Source organism: Stegostoma tigrinum, chromosome 12, assembly GCF_030684315.1.
Source record: "Stegostoma tigrinum isolate sSteTig4 chromosome 12, sSteTig4.hap1, whole genome shotgun sequence".
NCBI classification, from domain to species: Eukaryota; Metazoa; Chordata; class Chondrichthyes; order Orectolobiformes; family Stegostomatidae; genus Stegostoma; species Stegostoma tigrinum.
Window position 1 is genome coordinate 26,649,594 of NC_081365.1, and position 15,403 is coordinate 26,664,996.

The window sequence follows — 15,403 nt, forward strand, 5'->3', positions numbered from 1 at the left end:
TGAGTCACATATGAAGACTGGTCAAAGAAGCAGGATTTCAGAATGTCTAAAGGAGGAAGGACAGGTTGAGAGATAGAAAGTTTCTTGACAGAAAATTACAGGGTTTGCTACTGATGGTACAACTTTCATGACTGGGGTAAAAGAAATCTTACTTACCAAGGCAGGTGAGTTTCTAACCAACAACTGCCAACACCAGATTGATGAATTTAAGATGGGAAAATGAAGTTTTCCCTCATAATTAATATTCAATCAATTCTGCCAACTATTTGTTACCTTCTGAACAGCAAACTATTCTAAATTAACGTGAATTTAAACTCACGATTTGTAGTGTTGTTGCACTGTCCATCATGAATTTGTGATGAGCTTTCCCTGTTTAAATAATGCAGCAAGAACAGCCTGCAGGAAGCACGGGTTAACCACTGTTGATTGGATTTTCAGTCTTTACGACATGTCTTGTGGCACAGTGGTGGTGTCCCTGAGCTCAATTCCCACCTGCTCCAGAGGTGTGTAATAGCATTCATGAAAAGGTTAACCAAAGTAACTCAGGAGATGATCTGGGAGAAGTCTCACTGGTTGTAATGCAATACACATAGAATCATATTTAAAATTCAGTGCTTACAGTTATAATGTTAAAAAATTATCAAATAGGTTTATCCAATTCAAAAATGGCACCATGAGTTGAACATGGGAATTAAGCATATTTTAATGTGCATAGCTTTTCTTAATTACTGAGCAGCGAGAAGGCAATTTCACTACATTCTATCTATACAGTGTGACTTGAATGCATGCACTTCAGTAATTTCAAAAGTCCAAAATGATAGATACCTTGAGGCAATTTAGAAACATGTTAAGGGTTTTAAGAAGGTGAGGCCACAGGCGCACCAGAAGTTGGACACTTACTTGGGAAATAAGTAAATTAAGTGATTTGAAGGAAAGACAAAAAATTATGGGTGGGCAGAAATCTGCTAATGTTAATAGACTATGAATGCGGCCTTGATGTACCAAATGGATTGTTCTGTCCTATGTTATGAAACCATAATTAATAGACTTGTAAAATTAATTTTGCTTTCATAGATGTCATAATTTTGACCAGCAGCTTATTTGTCCATCTTGAGCTACATCATTAAATTTTAACTAATGTAGTTATGCCGTTTTGTGACGAGTCACTTCTGAAATCTCTGAAAATATTTCACAATTGTAACATTCTAGACTCCTATACATATACCTGATGCTATCACTGGGTGAAGTTTGGGCTCACCAGCACATTCCTGAGCAGGATTAAGAACAGGGAATAAATTCTGGTTTGGCCAAAAATGCTCATATTCCAAAAACATTCAAAATAGCATGATTGTACTCATTTTCCAAAACAGCAACATCAGGAAAGCAGTATCTCCATGAAAATCAGTATCTCTGATTTAGAAAGTGCTGAGATTTGGAGATTCAGATAAATCTACACTATACAACAATCAAGAGTTAGAAACTGAGCACATATAGACACCAGCCCTCACTACCAAAACATCATCTCCCAGACCATCCATAACGTTATCACCTCAGGTGACCTCCCACCAACAGCTTCCAGCCTCATCATTCCCTAAGCCCGCACTGTACGTTTCTAACTCCTTCCCAAAATCCATAAACCTGACAGTCCTAGTTGATCCTTTGTCTCTGCCTGCTCCTGCCCCACCAAACTTATCTCCACTTATCATTTTCTAGACCCTGGCCCAGGAAATCACCACCAATGTCTGTGATATTACCCACGCCCTCTACCTCCTCCAAAACTTCTGATTCCCTGGTCCTTAACACCTCATCTTCACCGTGGATGTCCAGTCACTATATACTTGCATTCCCCATGCAGATGGCCAAAAAGCCCTCTGCTTCTTCCTCTTCCACAGGCCCGACCAGCTCCCCACCACTGACACCTTTATCCGAGCAGCTGAACTCGTCCTCACCCTTAACAACTTCTCCTTCAACTCCTCCCATTTCCTACAGACAAACGGGGTGGCCATGGTAATCCACATGAGCCCGAGTTATGCCTGCCTCTTTGTAGTTTACATGGAACAATCCCTCTTCCACAGCTACACTGGCCCTATCCCCACCTCTTCCTCCGTTACATTGATGACTGTATTGGCGCCGCCTCGTGCTCCCATGAGCAGCTCAAACAGTTCATCCACTTTACTAACACCTTCCACCCCAACCTTAAGTTCACCTGTACCATCTCAGATGCCTCTCTCTCCTTCCAGGACCTCTCTGTCTCCATCTCTGGTAACCACCTGGAAACTGATATCTATTTCAAGCTCACCAACTCCCACAGCTACCTCGAACACACCTCCTTTCACTCACATTCCTGCAAGGATGCCATCCCCTATTACCAATTCCTTTGCCTCCAATGCATCTTCTCCCAAGATGAGGCATTCCACTCCCGGACATCCCAGATGCCCTCATTTGTCAAGGACTGCAATTTCCCCTCCACAGTGGTTGAAAATGCCTTCAACCGCATATCTTGCGTTTCCAGAATCTCAGCCCTCACACCCCCTCCCTGCAAATAAAAACAAAGACAGAATTAGGCATCAGGGTAGCCCACAAACCCACCAACACACTAAAACAGCAGCTAATGAACTTAAAAGACCCTATACAGACAACAAGCAAAACGAATGTCATCTACAAAATACCTTGCAAGAACTGTGACAAACACTACATTGGACAAACAGGCAGAAAGCTAGCCACCAGAATACATGAACATCAACTAGCCACAAAACGACATGACCCACTATCACTCGTATCCTTACACACAGATAAGGAAGGACACCATTTTGATTGGGACAACACATCCATCCTAGGACAAGCCAAACAGAAACACGCACGAGAATTCCTAGAAGCATGGCATTCCAACCGGAACTCCATTAACAAACACATTGATTTGGAGCCTATCTACCATCCTCTGAGAAAAAGAACAGAAAATGACATCACCAATGCAGGAAATGACATCACCAACCCATGGAAACCTAAACGGATAAATAGAAAGTGGGACATAACACCAGCGCTTTGTCGGAGACTCACTGACGATGTTACCTAGAATGGTGACGAAACGTCTGAAAACTAACCTTCCAGCTCAGCGAGCAACCTCACCTCCAGAACTTCAACCTGAGCTACAAATCTTCTCAAAACTCGCTAACAGAATTACCCTGATCCTCACGTATCACCCAACCCAACTCTGGATTCAATGCACCATCCTCTGCCACTTGCCCCATCTGCAATCTGACCCTACTAACCAAGGACATTTTTTCTTCCCCACCCTTAACTGCCTTCCGGAGGAACCGGTCTCTCTGTGACTCCTTCGTCTGCTCCACGCTCCCCACTAGCCCCACCACCCCAGCACTTTTCTCTTCCAACGCAGGAAGTGCTACAACTGCCCCGACACCTGCCCCCTCACCCCTATCCTAGGCCCTAAGAAAATCTTCAACATTAAACAGTTCACCTGCACATCTGCTAATGTGGTCTATTTTATCCACTGCTCCTAATGTGGTGTCCTCTACTTTGGGGAAACCAAGCAGAAGCTTGGAGATTGCTTTGTGGAGCACCTACGCTCGGTTCATACAAACGACATCTCCCAGTTGTGAACCACTTCAACTTCCCCTCTCACTCCTCGGATGATATGCCCATCCTGGGCCTCCTCCAGTGCCACTACGATGCCACCCGAATGCTGGAGGAACAGCACCTCATATTCTGCTTGGGAACCCTGCAGCCCAATGGTCTCAATGTGGAATTCACAAGCTTCAAAATCGTCCCACGCCTGACCTCATCCCAAAACCAGCCCAGCTCGCCCCACCTCCTTGACCGGTCCATCTTTGCTCCCACCTATCTGCTTCTCCCACCTCACTGACCAACCCCGACCCCCATTTCCTACCTACTAGCCTCATTCCCACCTCTTTGACCTGTCCATCTTCCCTCCTACCTACCCTCCCCTCACTCCTCACTGACCAACCCCCATCCCAACTCCCTACCTGCACTCACCTCTACTGGCTTCATCCCTGCCTCGTTGACTTGTCCATCTTCTCTCCACCTATCTGCTCCACTATCCACCTTCCATCATCGCTTCCCCCTCTCTCTATTTACTTTAGCCTCCCTTTCCCATCTTCCATTTATGGACAAGGATCAAGACCTGAAATGTCAGCTTTCCTGCTCCTCTGATGCTGCTTGGCCTGCTGTGTTCATCCAGCTCTACACCTTGTTATCTACATATAGAAATGTGTTCTGAGGAAGGGTCACTGGACCCAAAGAGTTAACTCTTTTTTCCTTCACAGATGCTGCCAGACCTGCTGAGCTTTTCCAGCAACTTTGTTTTTGTTCCTGATTTACAGCATTCACAGTTTTTAGGTTTTTTCATACCGATGTGTGTCACTTGCATTAAATTGAGTCAATAGATAAAAGTGCAAAGTAATATTTATTACAGGAAAGCACAAAGCATGACATATCAAAAACTCCAGGCATTATGAAATGTACATTTCCCAAAGATAATTAACTTCTTCCTTCATGCCTTGTCTTGTAAAAAGTACAAATATTTATCAGGTAGGAATATTGTGCCATCAACAAACCATAAAACATTATGCTAATGCTGGGCTAATAGAGAAAAGGGTAATTGGGAAGTTGTCATAGATAAATGTCTTTGCATGAAATTTTACTCTTGTACTTTAACACATAAATCCAAATCCAAACTATCCACTCATGACTCACCTGAGATAAAGTAGTCAGTCTCTAAAAACAACATTTTTTTTAGAGATAGCAAGAACTGCAGATCTGTAGTCAGCGTTAAGACAGTGTGGAACAGGAGGAACACAGCAGATCAGGCAGCACCAAAGGAGTAGGAAAGTCAATATTTTGGGTCAGGACCTCTCTTCAGAACTTCTTATGAAGAAGGTCCTGACCTGAAACATTAACAACTTGATTTAGTCAACTGCAGGGTGTATTGGAGGGTGGTCCATGTTGCACTACTTCTGGCATCCAAAATATGATTTCCAGGCCCCCAGTGTGTGATGAAGAACTGCGAAGAAGTAACAATCATTTTGGTGCTAAAAGTATGATATTATACATGACAGGGAATCCAGCAATCTATGCAGAAGCGACTAAGCACAGAATCACAAAGTATGGCAAATTCTCTGATTGTGTAGGATGGAGACAAATGTGCAAAAGGTGCAAGAAATATTTTGTGATGTGCACAGTGCCATTGAAAACACATACCTATATGCAAAGTTTACATGGTTTTAAGAGTTTGGAAGAGGAATTAGAACTATGATTCTGTCTAAGTTTGGATATGCCTTATGTGCTCATTTGTGATATTAATAATTTTACATTAAAACAGAACTATAAATAGATTTAAGCCTGCCAATTCATTACATCTTAATAGATCCAGTTGAAACTGTTCTGGAAAAAGTAACATTCAGTGGAGTCTGTTGGATGTCACATAAAAATTTATTTGTAAGCTATGAAATCTGACTTTACTAGATGTGAGAAGGCATTGAAATGGATGAAGTTGAATAAGAATGCATATGGAATACAACAACTATTGAACAACTATAAAATTAAGAATGTTGCTCAGTGTGTACTTAAACATAAAATGTTAACCAGTGTTTACAAACAGTAATGGTGAATTTTCCCAGTCATTGAATGATGTGGGAATTGGAGAGGGAGATCAAACTTCAGATTGGGTAGTTGGGACATGATTGATATCAAATGGAGTAAATCCATTTTCCCTTCAAGTATTGAACATTGTGATGAAATTCTCACTAGTGAATGGCAAGAGGGCTATTTGCACACATCATCATGCATTAATGTCCTCAATATTATGTCATCCTCCCTCATTAATACATAGTTTCCCTTTCTCGTCCCTGTTGGATGTAAATAAGTGGTGACAGTTCCCAACATAAAAGTCAGAGCAGTAACCTGAAAACTTGCTGCTTGTGCCTCCATCTTGAACACCAGGCAGCAACATCTCATAGCATACTCAATGGACAAAAATTGCATGCACTCTACATTCACCAGGATCTCTAGATCCCCATCAACAAAGTGAGGTATCAATTTCGTCTCTGCCCTGACATGTGCAGGGCAGGTGAAAGGAATGACGTCTGGCAGCTGTAGACTGACAGTGATAATGGGAACTGCAGATGCTGGAGAATCCGAGATAACAAAGTGTGGAGCTGGATGAACACAGCAGGCCAAGAAACATCTTAGGAGCACAAAGGCTAATGTTTTGGGCCCAGACCCTTCATCAGAAAAGAATGGGTTTAGGCCCGAAATGGCTGCCTTTGTGTTCCTAAGTTGCTGGTTGGCCTGCTGTGTTCATCCAGCTTCACATTTTGTTATGTAGACTGACAGTGTTTGACCAGGTGCACAGTTGGACTTAAAGATGGAATCAATGATACAAACCTTGGGAGGTACCAGCAGTGACCAGTACTTCCACTTACGGTAAGTGGGAGAATGATGAGCAGCGTGCCAAGGGGTTGGCACATAGGTAATGAGGTGATTTTGGGAATATAGCATGAGAAAGCTTGCTGGGTCTAACAGAGAGAAATACTCCATGAAGCTCCCAACATTATCACTTAGATGATTTCTGATAAAATTCAGTCCCACATATTCGGAAAGGCTGTCCCAACATTAATTCAGCACTTGACTCAGTAGGCTTTGGCAAAACTGGGATAAAAATACTTGCCATTGTAAAAAATCCCCAATATCTGGAACCAGATCTGATGTGTATGAGCTTAGAGATGGTTATTGAAGCCATTGTTTATGGACCCCCAAGACATTCCTCCCAGAGTTACTTCAGGGAATCATTGGCCAACTATTGTTTGCTATTTCATCAATTACCTTCTTATTATTATTATAAGATTAAGAGTGAAGTTACTCACTAATGACTCTGTAGTGGTCAGTTCCATCTGAGCTCCTCACTAATAATGTAATAATATAACCCATACCAGACCAGATTTTTATTCCAGCTCCCTCTCCCCATCCCCCTCTCTGATGAAGGGTCTAGGCCCAAAACGTCAGCTTTTGTGCTCCTGAGATGCTGCTTGGCCTGCTGTGTTCATCCAGCCTCACATTTTATTATCTTGGAATTCTCCAGCATCTGCAGTTCCCATTATCTCTCATACCAGACCACAGTTGTTTTCTAAAAATAAATTGAGCTGTCAAATGGAAAGAGATAATGGGAACTGCAGATGCTGGAGATTCCAAGATAATAAAATGCTTTTGTGCTCCTGAGATGCTGCTTGGCCTGCTGTGTTCATCCAGCCTCACATTTTATTATCTGTCAAATGGAAAGGCAACTTTTGAATCAGTGGATAGTCAATCATCTCATTCTGATCTTTAACAATCACACCATTATTAACGTTTCAACCATCAACATCTTAGGGTTTACCATTAGCCAGATGGTCTTCTGGATGGCCATCATAACTAAAAGATATTGCAGAGGATGGGTATTTTATGACAGATAGCCCATCTTCTTTCATCGAGTACATACAATTTCTTTGGATGAGTTTAATGCAACAATACTTAAGCAGCTCTTCCCCACAGAGTAGTCTGACTGGTCTGAAATTGTACAATGTGACTGCAGTATGTGTAACCTTCTGGTTGCACTATGACATCACCTGCAATCAAGATGAACAAAAGCAATAATGTTCTGGGAACACCATCAGTTTGAATTTTCCCTCAAAGTCATACACCATCCTGACCTAGACATATATTGATTTCTGTTCCATCATCATTGCTGAGTTAAAATTTTGCAATAAAACTGTATTAAGCACAGTCAGAATGGCCAATGTGTTTTGCCAGTTTCTTGAGGTGCTGAAGAGCTTCTGAAATGGCCTTGGTTAAACAAATGTATGCTGAAAGATGCTCAGAGATGGTAGGAAATGCAGATGCTGGAGAATCTGAGATAACGAGGTGTAGAACTGGATGAACACAGCAGGCCAGGCAGCATCAGAGGAGCAGGAAAGCTGACATTTTGGGAGGGTCCAGACCCGAAATTTCAGCTTTCCTGCTACTCTGATGCTGCCTGGCCTGCTGCATTCATCCAGCTCTACACCTTGTTATCTCAAATACTGAAAGATACAATCTTGGAAAGGGATGAAAGCAGTCATATGGAATGGCTGTCCAAAATATCTCTAAGGGACTGATTACCACTTAAATGCTCCACATGGTATTTTGATGGATTGTTGTTGAGCTATTGGTGACTTTTTGAAGATGAGTAAATAAGTCAGTGCTGAGAATTTTGAATGCTCGTTAAAAGAATGCACACCTTTCCCTTTTTATTTGTGGTTAAACATTCGAAAAGGACTATTGAAACACATGGGGAAATTTTTCTGCAACTGTTTGTGAAAATGCTCTATTAGCAGATTTAACATAATTCTCTGAAGACATCACCTAAAAAATGTGGTGTGACATTAAATTATTGGACACTGTTTAAGGGACCCCAAGAGAAATTCCTACCAGGGCTCCCACTTGGTCTGCAGGGGAAATTCAAGGAGGACATAAGGTCAGATAGATATATAAAAACAGTATGGACAGGAAAACAATATGATCCCTTTCTTCACTGATGGTACACGGATTCTCATTCTCTGGGCTCCAGTCCCACGTTCAATACCCTGTGCACCCTCTCTCTCAGACATCCTGAAACATTCCGTGTTATGTTAGCCAGCACACTTAACAAGTTCACTCAATGTAAAACTAATATTTAGAGATCATACATGTTAGTCTCCACTCTCTGAGATTTTCTACAACAGGTCTTAAATCCTTTACCTTCTGAGACAAAAGAAACTTCATAGTCAACATATTTAATATTATAAAATACCCTAAATGTTTCACATGACAATGATAAAACATTTCAGAGCAGATCAAATAGGCTTTAAGGAAAGTCTTAAAGGAGGAAAGCAAGATTGATCAAGATTCCAGAGATTAGGACCAAGACTGTCAAACGCATAATAATCAGTGATGAAACAATTAATTTCAGGGATTTTCAATAGGTCAGAATTGAAGGAGTATAGAGATCTTGAAGGATTGTGTGGCTGGAGGAGATTTCAAATACAATGAGGGGAAAATTCATGGGGGGTTTGAAAACAAGGTTGAGAATTTTAAAATCAAGGTGTTGCTTTTCTGGAAACCAGTGTAGTTAATTGAGTTCAGATGGTAAAGAGTGAGCAAAATCTGGAATGAGTTAAGCCTCAGAGCTATGAAAGGTACCAATAAGCCAAAAGCTAGTTCTGTAAAGACATTTATTGACTGGTAATCGTTCCCATCACAAAGATTGAACAAAGTGGTTTGCAGCATCCAGCAAAATGAAGCGCTTAACACCACACCAACTGACAAAACCCACATTTACATCATGCACTTGCTCAGATTCAAGTACTCTATAATATTCAGAAGATCATGTCATTGAGCAGATACTGTTTAATATACAGGTTAGTGTTATGAATGTGTACAAATAAGTTGTGAACAGTAAAGGCCAACCAGCTACAATTAAGTGGCCAAACACAGAAAATGCTGGAGAAACTCAATAGTTCTGGCAGCATCTGTGGAGACAGAAATATGGGTAATGTTTTGAGTCCAGTTTCAGAACCATTCTGATGATGTCATACTGGACATGAAATGTTAACTTTGTTTTTCTCTCCACAAATATTGCCAGACTTAGAGTTTCTCCAGCATTCTCTGTGTTTCCATCAGATTTCCAATCTGCAGTGTTTTACTTTTAAATCAGTGAACAATTGGACTGTGGTCATCAGGATACAAATATTCGGGGTCCTACCTTTGTAAAAATGTTATGACAAACACAACAGTCAAGGTAACATTAATATTTAAAGCAGCATAAGTGGTCATAGATAGTTTTCAAAAATGAGGGATGGATTAAAATAACTCAAAGTTGCTCATAATTGTACTCTCATATAAAACATGAGGCTTGCAAGCAGTGACAAAAGAGTAAACTTATTAAAGTGGTAGTGCCAAAACATGGCATAAACAAGAGACTGCAGGTAGGATATCCGAAAGTTTTGATCTCACAACAATTAAAACAAACAATCTCCTGCAACTGATAATGACACAGATGTTTTGGGTGAAGGTACTGGTGTTGAGGTTCTGCTGGGGTTCTCCAGGCTTGCCAATATTATTCAGGTTGGAGACCAGTTGAATCTCTTGTGAAATTTCAGGGCCATGGCGTTTGCCTAATTATTGAAAGAAATGTTTTATATCGCACTTTTCACTGCCACTAAATGCTTCAAAGTGCTTTGTAGCCAATGAAGTACTTTTGAAGCCCAGTCACCATTGTAATGAAGCCACGTGGCTGACTGTAAGCTCCCATAAATAACAAGGCAATAATGATCAGATAATCTTTTTTGTGATGTTGAGGTATAAATATTGGCCAGACCCAGAGCACCAGGGGTAACTCCAGAGCTCTTCAATATAGTGCCAAGAGATCTTTTAAATACATTCAAGCCTGCCAGATGGGGGCTTGGTTTAATGTCTCATCTGAAAGATGGCGCCTCCAAACAGAGCAACATCCCTTCAGTGCTGTACTGGAGCGTTGGCCTTGATTTTTGTGCTTAAACTCTGGACTGGGAATTGTAACGGGAATATTGTTACTCAGAAGAATACTATCATCTAACAGTTGAAATTCACAAGTTTATGGAACTGACCAGACCAAACTCACACCCACCATTTCTTCATCTAAGGAAGCAACAAGAACTGGGTCAATGAATCTTCCACATTACTGTAAGTGGGAAATGCAGGAAACATTAAGCTCTCAGTACACTTATACACAAACAGCATGTGCACTTCCACCACACACGTCACAGCAATGCATGATTTACGAGATAGTAACATTCTACTTTCTGTGCCACCGCCTGTCATTTACTTTATTGTGCAGCTAACAAAGAAGCAGTTCTATTAAAGTCAAGAAAAAATATTTTGTAATGAAACATAAAAAAAGACATGAAACGTGACTGGATATTCTGTAATTAAACAGAAATTTAACAGGAAGTACTTATTCATAGGTTCACTGCAACTGGGACAAGGACCAGACAAAATTATCCCTCACGTATCCATCTATTTGCCCAAGTATTGGTTTTCTGTTGTCACTTAAATGCATGTATTTGGATGTAAAATGAAAAAGCGAGGCTATGGATGATGCAGACCAACTCCTGCATACTCATTTGTGAATGTATAGAAGTTACCTGTACCATAAATGCTGGTTAATTACATTATAACCATTGTCAAGACAAAAGTTCACCACAGGCACAGGTTCTCTTTTGATATTGAGTCTCACCATGCCTTGCCTTCTGACATGTTTGGGAAGCTAACTTTGGTGTGTTACATTTGATTCCTGGAATAATTAGATTTGCAATAATGTGCCCCACAGTCCATTTATAATTCCAAGTCACTTCCTTCTACAGTTGCTGCTGAACTATCATTTAACTTGCAATTGTTTGCTCCAGCAATTCAGCGAAGAAGAATACTTGGACAATTCTGTTGTGGTTTTGCTACTTTAGGTCTTGCCCCTCAACCTTAGAATTCCTTCCATGTGGAATACATTTCCAATTTATTTTTAAAAATCCCAAAAAGGAACACTTGCATGTTGCTTATAAAGGCCTTTCATAAGTTATTCTCAATGCTTAATAAGCTCTTAACAACTGTTCCCACTTTTACAAGCTCTCAATATATCCATTTTAGACTGAAATGTCAATTTCAATCAAGAGGAAAAATAGGAGAAAATTAGGTCGTGCTTTCCCTGTAGTTCAATCATATTTTACACACATTAAAAAAATTCAGTTAATACTTCAAATTTAAAATTTGCATTACTTCTACTTATGCAGCATCATCTCTTTAAAATATCGCTAGCAGTTACAGAATAGAAAAATACCACATAAGTTCTCTTCTGTACCCAAGAGTTTTATGTATCTGTAACAGTTTGTATCTTCTAGTTTGGTAATTGTTTCAGATACAAAGCCACCGTAAACCAACTGAATAAAGAATATAATTGTTCTTTCAAAGCAGAAGGCTTCTGCAAAAATTCTACCCATTCTAATGACAAAGGTAATTGCTTAGAGAGTACTTCCATTGTATTCACAGAAACATTTTGCAGCGTACCAGTTTCTGAAAAGCCTTCTTAAAGTCTTCATTGAAGATTGTGTAAATAAGAGGATTGATTAAAGAATTGAGATAACCTAACCACGTCAAAAAATCAGTCATCTCTGGAGAAATATAACATGATTCACAGACATTCACAATGAGCTCTTTTAGAAAGAATGGCAACCAGCATATCACAAATGCTCCCAGAATTAAGCCCAAAGTGGTTGCTGCTTTTCTTTCTCTTGTACCAGAGATTTTGTTTCTCTTCCACAATTTTTCTTGTTGGCTAGTACTGAGGTTGAGACTTCTAGCTGTGATGTGGATTTTGTCTCCATCTTCAATTGTCGAAGGGTCTGAAATAGACTTTTCAGACATGCACAACGTTGAAGGTGTCCTGGGGCTTCTGATGGTAATGCTGGACATCTTGCCATTTACATCCTCATTGATGTGCTTGCTTGCAGTCCTTTTGTGATAAAGTGTTTTAGCTGCTCGATATATTTTATAGTACAGAATGAGGATCAAACCCAAGGGAATATAAAATGCTCCAAACGTAGAATAGATTGTGTAGACAAGATGCTCATGCTTAATAAGACATTCGTCCTCCTTATTATTTCCTTGGTGTCTCCAAAACAAAGGAGGCATCGATATAAAGATGGAAATGACCCATACAACTGTGATCATTATTCCAGCACGTTTAGGTGTCCTTTTCTGTGCGTATTCCACAGCATCAGTTATAGCCCTATATCTGTCCAGGGCAATTGCAGCCAGATGAAGAATAGAGCATGTGCAACATGTAATGTCAACACTTAACCAGATATTGCAGACGACCTGACCCATGACCCATGTCTCTTTTACAGTGTAAATAATATTGAAGGGCATCACAAGGACAGCAACAAGTAAATCAGTAACAGCAAGGGAGCAGATTAGATAGTTTGCTGGGTGGTGAAGCTTTCTCGTTACAATGATTGCACTTATCACCAGTGAATTAATAAGTGTGGTCATGATCGTTAGGACTGAGAGTGAAAGTGATATCAGTACTTTGGAAGTTTTTCCCTTTGTCAGTTCTTCGATAGTAAAGTTGGTGAAAGTTTCATTTTCTAAATCCATTTTGTTCACTTGGGCAAGGAGTTCTTGTGGAATTCATACAATCTGCAAATGAAGCACAATATCACTGAAGGTCAGAAATGGATTAAGTTCCGTGGAAAGGGTTAAAAGTAAAAGAATCAAAAAATGTCAAGCTCCCAAATGCTTGTAACTAATATATGAAGCATAATTTTGCAATGCCTCAATCTCAGTATGAAATTTCACTAGATGGAAGACCAGGACATTGAGCTGGCCCTGTCACACTTAGTTTATGACTTTGACCTATCCAGCCATCCATAAAGGTCCTACGCTTACTTGAAAATTATTTTAAAATTGTTTCCTGAATATTTGGATGGATAATTAAAACTTATGTTTGTAGTCTTGCTCAGTAGAAATGTAGACATACAATATTGAAAACATAAAAAGGTAACAGTATAGACCTTAGCCCTGAATATCTTTGAATTCAATTTTAAAATTACACAGTTCACCAGATGAAGAGATATGGCCTCGGGTGGGAAAGTGGAATTGAGGTAAAAAATCAGCCATCAAACTTATTGGATAGTGGAACAAGCATGAGAGGCTTCATAGCTTTCTCCTGTTCCTAATTCTTTTGTTCTAATTTTACAAATATGTTTTCTGAGGTAATCTGATTTTTCTAAAAAGATTGTAGCAATGGTATTGTAAGCATTGAAACTGATACACCAGTTCTGCCAAGAACCCTTTGTGTAACAAGGTCTTAATTCTTTAAAAGCATTCTGCAGCTGCCTGACAGCACTGGGACACTGTCTGGAAACAAAATAAATGATCAATAAGTGATTTTATTGGCAATTTGCAACAGCCATTTGCTGGCATCTTGCAATCATTTTCACACCATTGAGACAACTTAGGGGTCAACTGAGCCAGACCAACAGGCGGGAGAAACTGAACTCGCTACCCCGTTAGGGGTAATAAAAATAAGGGCCTCTCTTGAATGGTAACACCAGTCATACCATTATCAGGAGCAATCATTGGCTGACTCCTAAACTGTGCATGTACTGGACTAAATACCAGATGGAATAAAGTAAGAACATTTTATGAGGGCAGACGAGGGTGACAAGTCATTGCACTCTTCTTATGATCCCAGCCCATTCTGGGCACAATCATTAACTTCATCCTTTTAACACGTTGCTCACACAGCTACTACTTCAAACTGCACTGTGGATAAGGATATTCACTTCAAATCTAACAAACAGCAACCACCTTCTAAAATCACAAAACGCCTTCTGCCACCCTAAGATCACTCTACACCCTACATATCTTTCATTTTACCATTTCCATTGCCATGTCTTGAAATATTCTGGGTACTTGTGATTTTTTTTATGACCATTCTATTTAATTAGGAATAGATTAATCAGTAAATTCAGGGTTACTTATACAGGTGAGGATTTCACCTAATGTTCTGTACTGATAACCATTAGGGTGTGAAGAAACAATTGAGAAGGATTATATCATTGCATTTCATCAGCAGATGAAGATGACTGACTGGTTATGTCCTCTAAACACAGCTTTGCATGGCACTTCTGACAGGCCACTCAATGCTACTACTCACAGTTGCTGTGTGAGGACATGGCCTGGTGGGCCAGGCATCCTCAGAATGCGATGCCTTCCCTTGTATTCAGTGACGATTACTCAGTTGGCATCTTTAGTGCTATTTGAGGAATGATGTACACTGTGGAGTTCAACTAATCTGTAGAAATCTTTTTCTTGATAATTCTGTTGAGAGGGAGTGGTGCCACATGGGGGAACAGAGCTGCTCTATGAAAGACTGTATCCTACATACTTGAAACGGACACCCAGATGACTCATACATGTGATTGCTCATGGTGAGGGGCCATCGCATGCTTGAAAATAAAGCTGAACACACTTTGGGAAGTGACGGAAGTAGAGGACCCAAAATTTAGTTGCTTGAAACCATGATAGTAAAATCAAGTGCAAATATGATCAAACATCTGTGGAAGTCTGCACTTTGGAAAAAAGAATACAGGCATGGACTATTTTCTAAACGGTGAGAAAATTCGCATATCAGAAGTGCAAAGGGATCTGGGAGTGTTGGTCCAGGATTCTCTAAAGGTTAACTTGCAGGTAGAGTCCGTAATTAAGAAAGCGAATGTAATGTTGTCGTTTATCTCAAGAGGGTTGGAATATAAAAGCAGCGATGTGCTTCTGAGGCTTTATA

The 15,403-nt window shown here is 40.2% G+C and overlaps 1 protein-coding gene across 3 annotated transcripts in view; it reads right to left on the bottom strand.

Moving 5' to 3' along the window:
- Window positions 1-9,271: 9,271 nt before the first annotated feature.
- The window catches only part of htr1fa (5-hydroxytryptamine (serotonin) receptor 1Fa), a 102,945-nt gene continuing 96,813 nt past the window's right edge, over window positions 9,272-15,403 (bottom strand). For all 3 annotated transcript variants that reach the window (XM_059650028.1, XM_048540904.2, XM_048540903.2), the window contains exon 3: window positions 9,272-13,254. In XM_059650028.1, the coding sequence (XP_059506011.1) occupies window positions 12,100-13,212 (1,113 nt within the window). In that variant the 5' untranslated portion in view covers window positions 13,213-13,254 and the 3' untranslated portion in view covers window positions 9,272-12,099. The remainder of the gene's footprint in view (window positions 13,255-15,403) is intronic.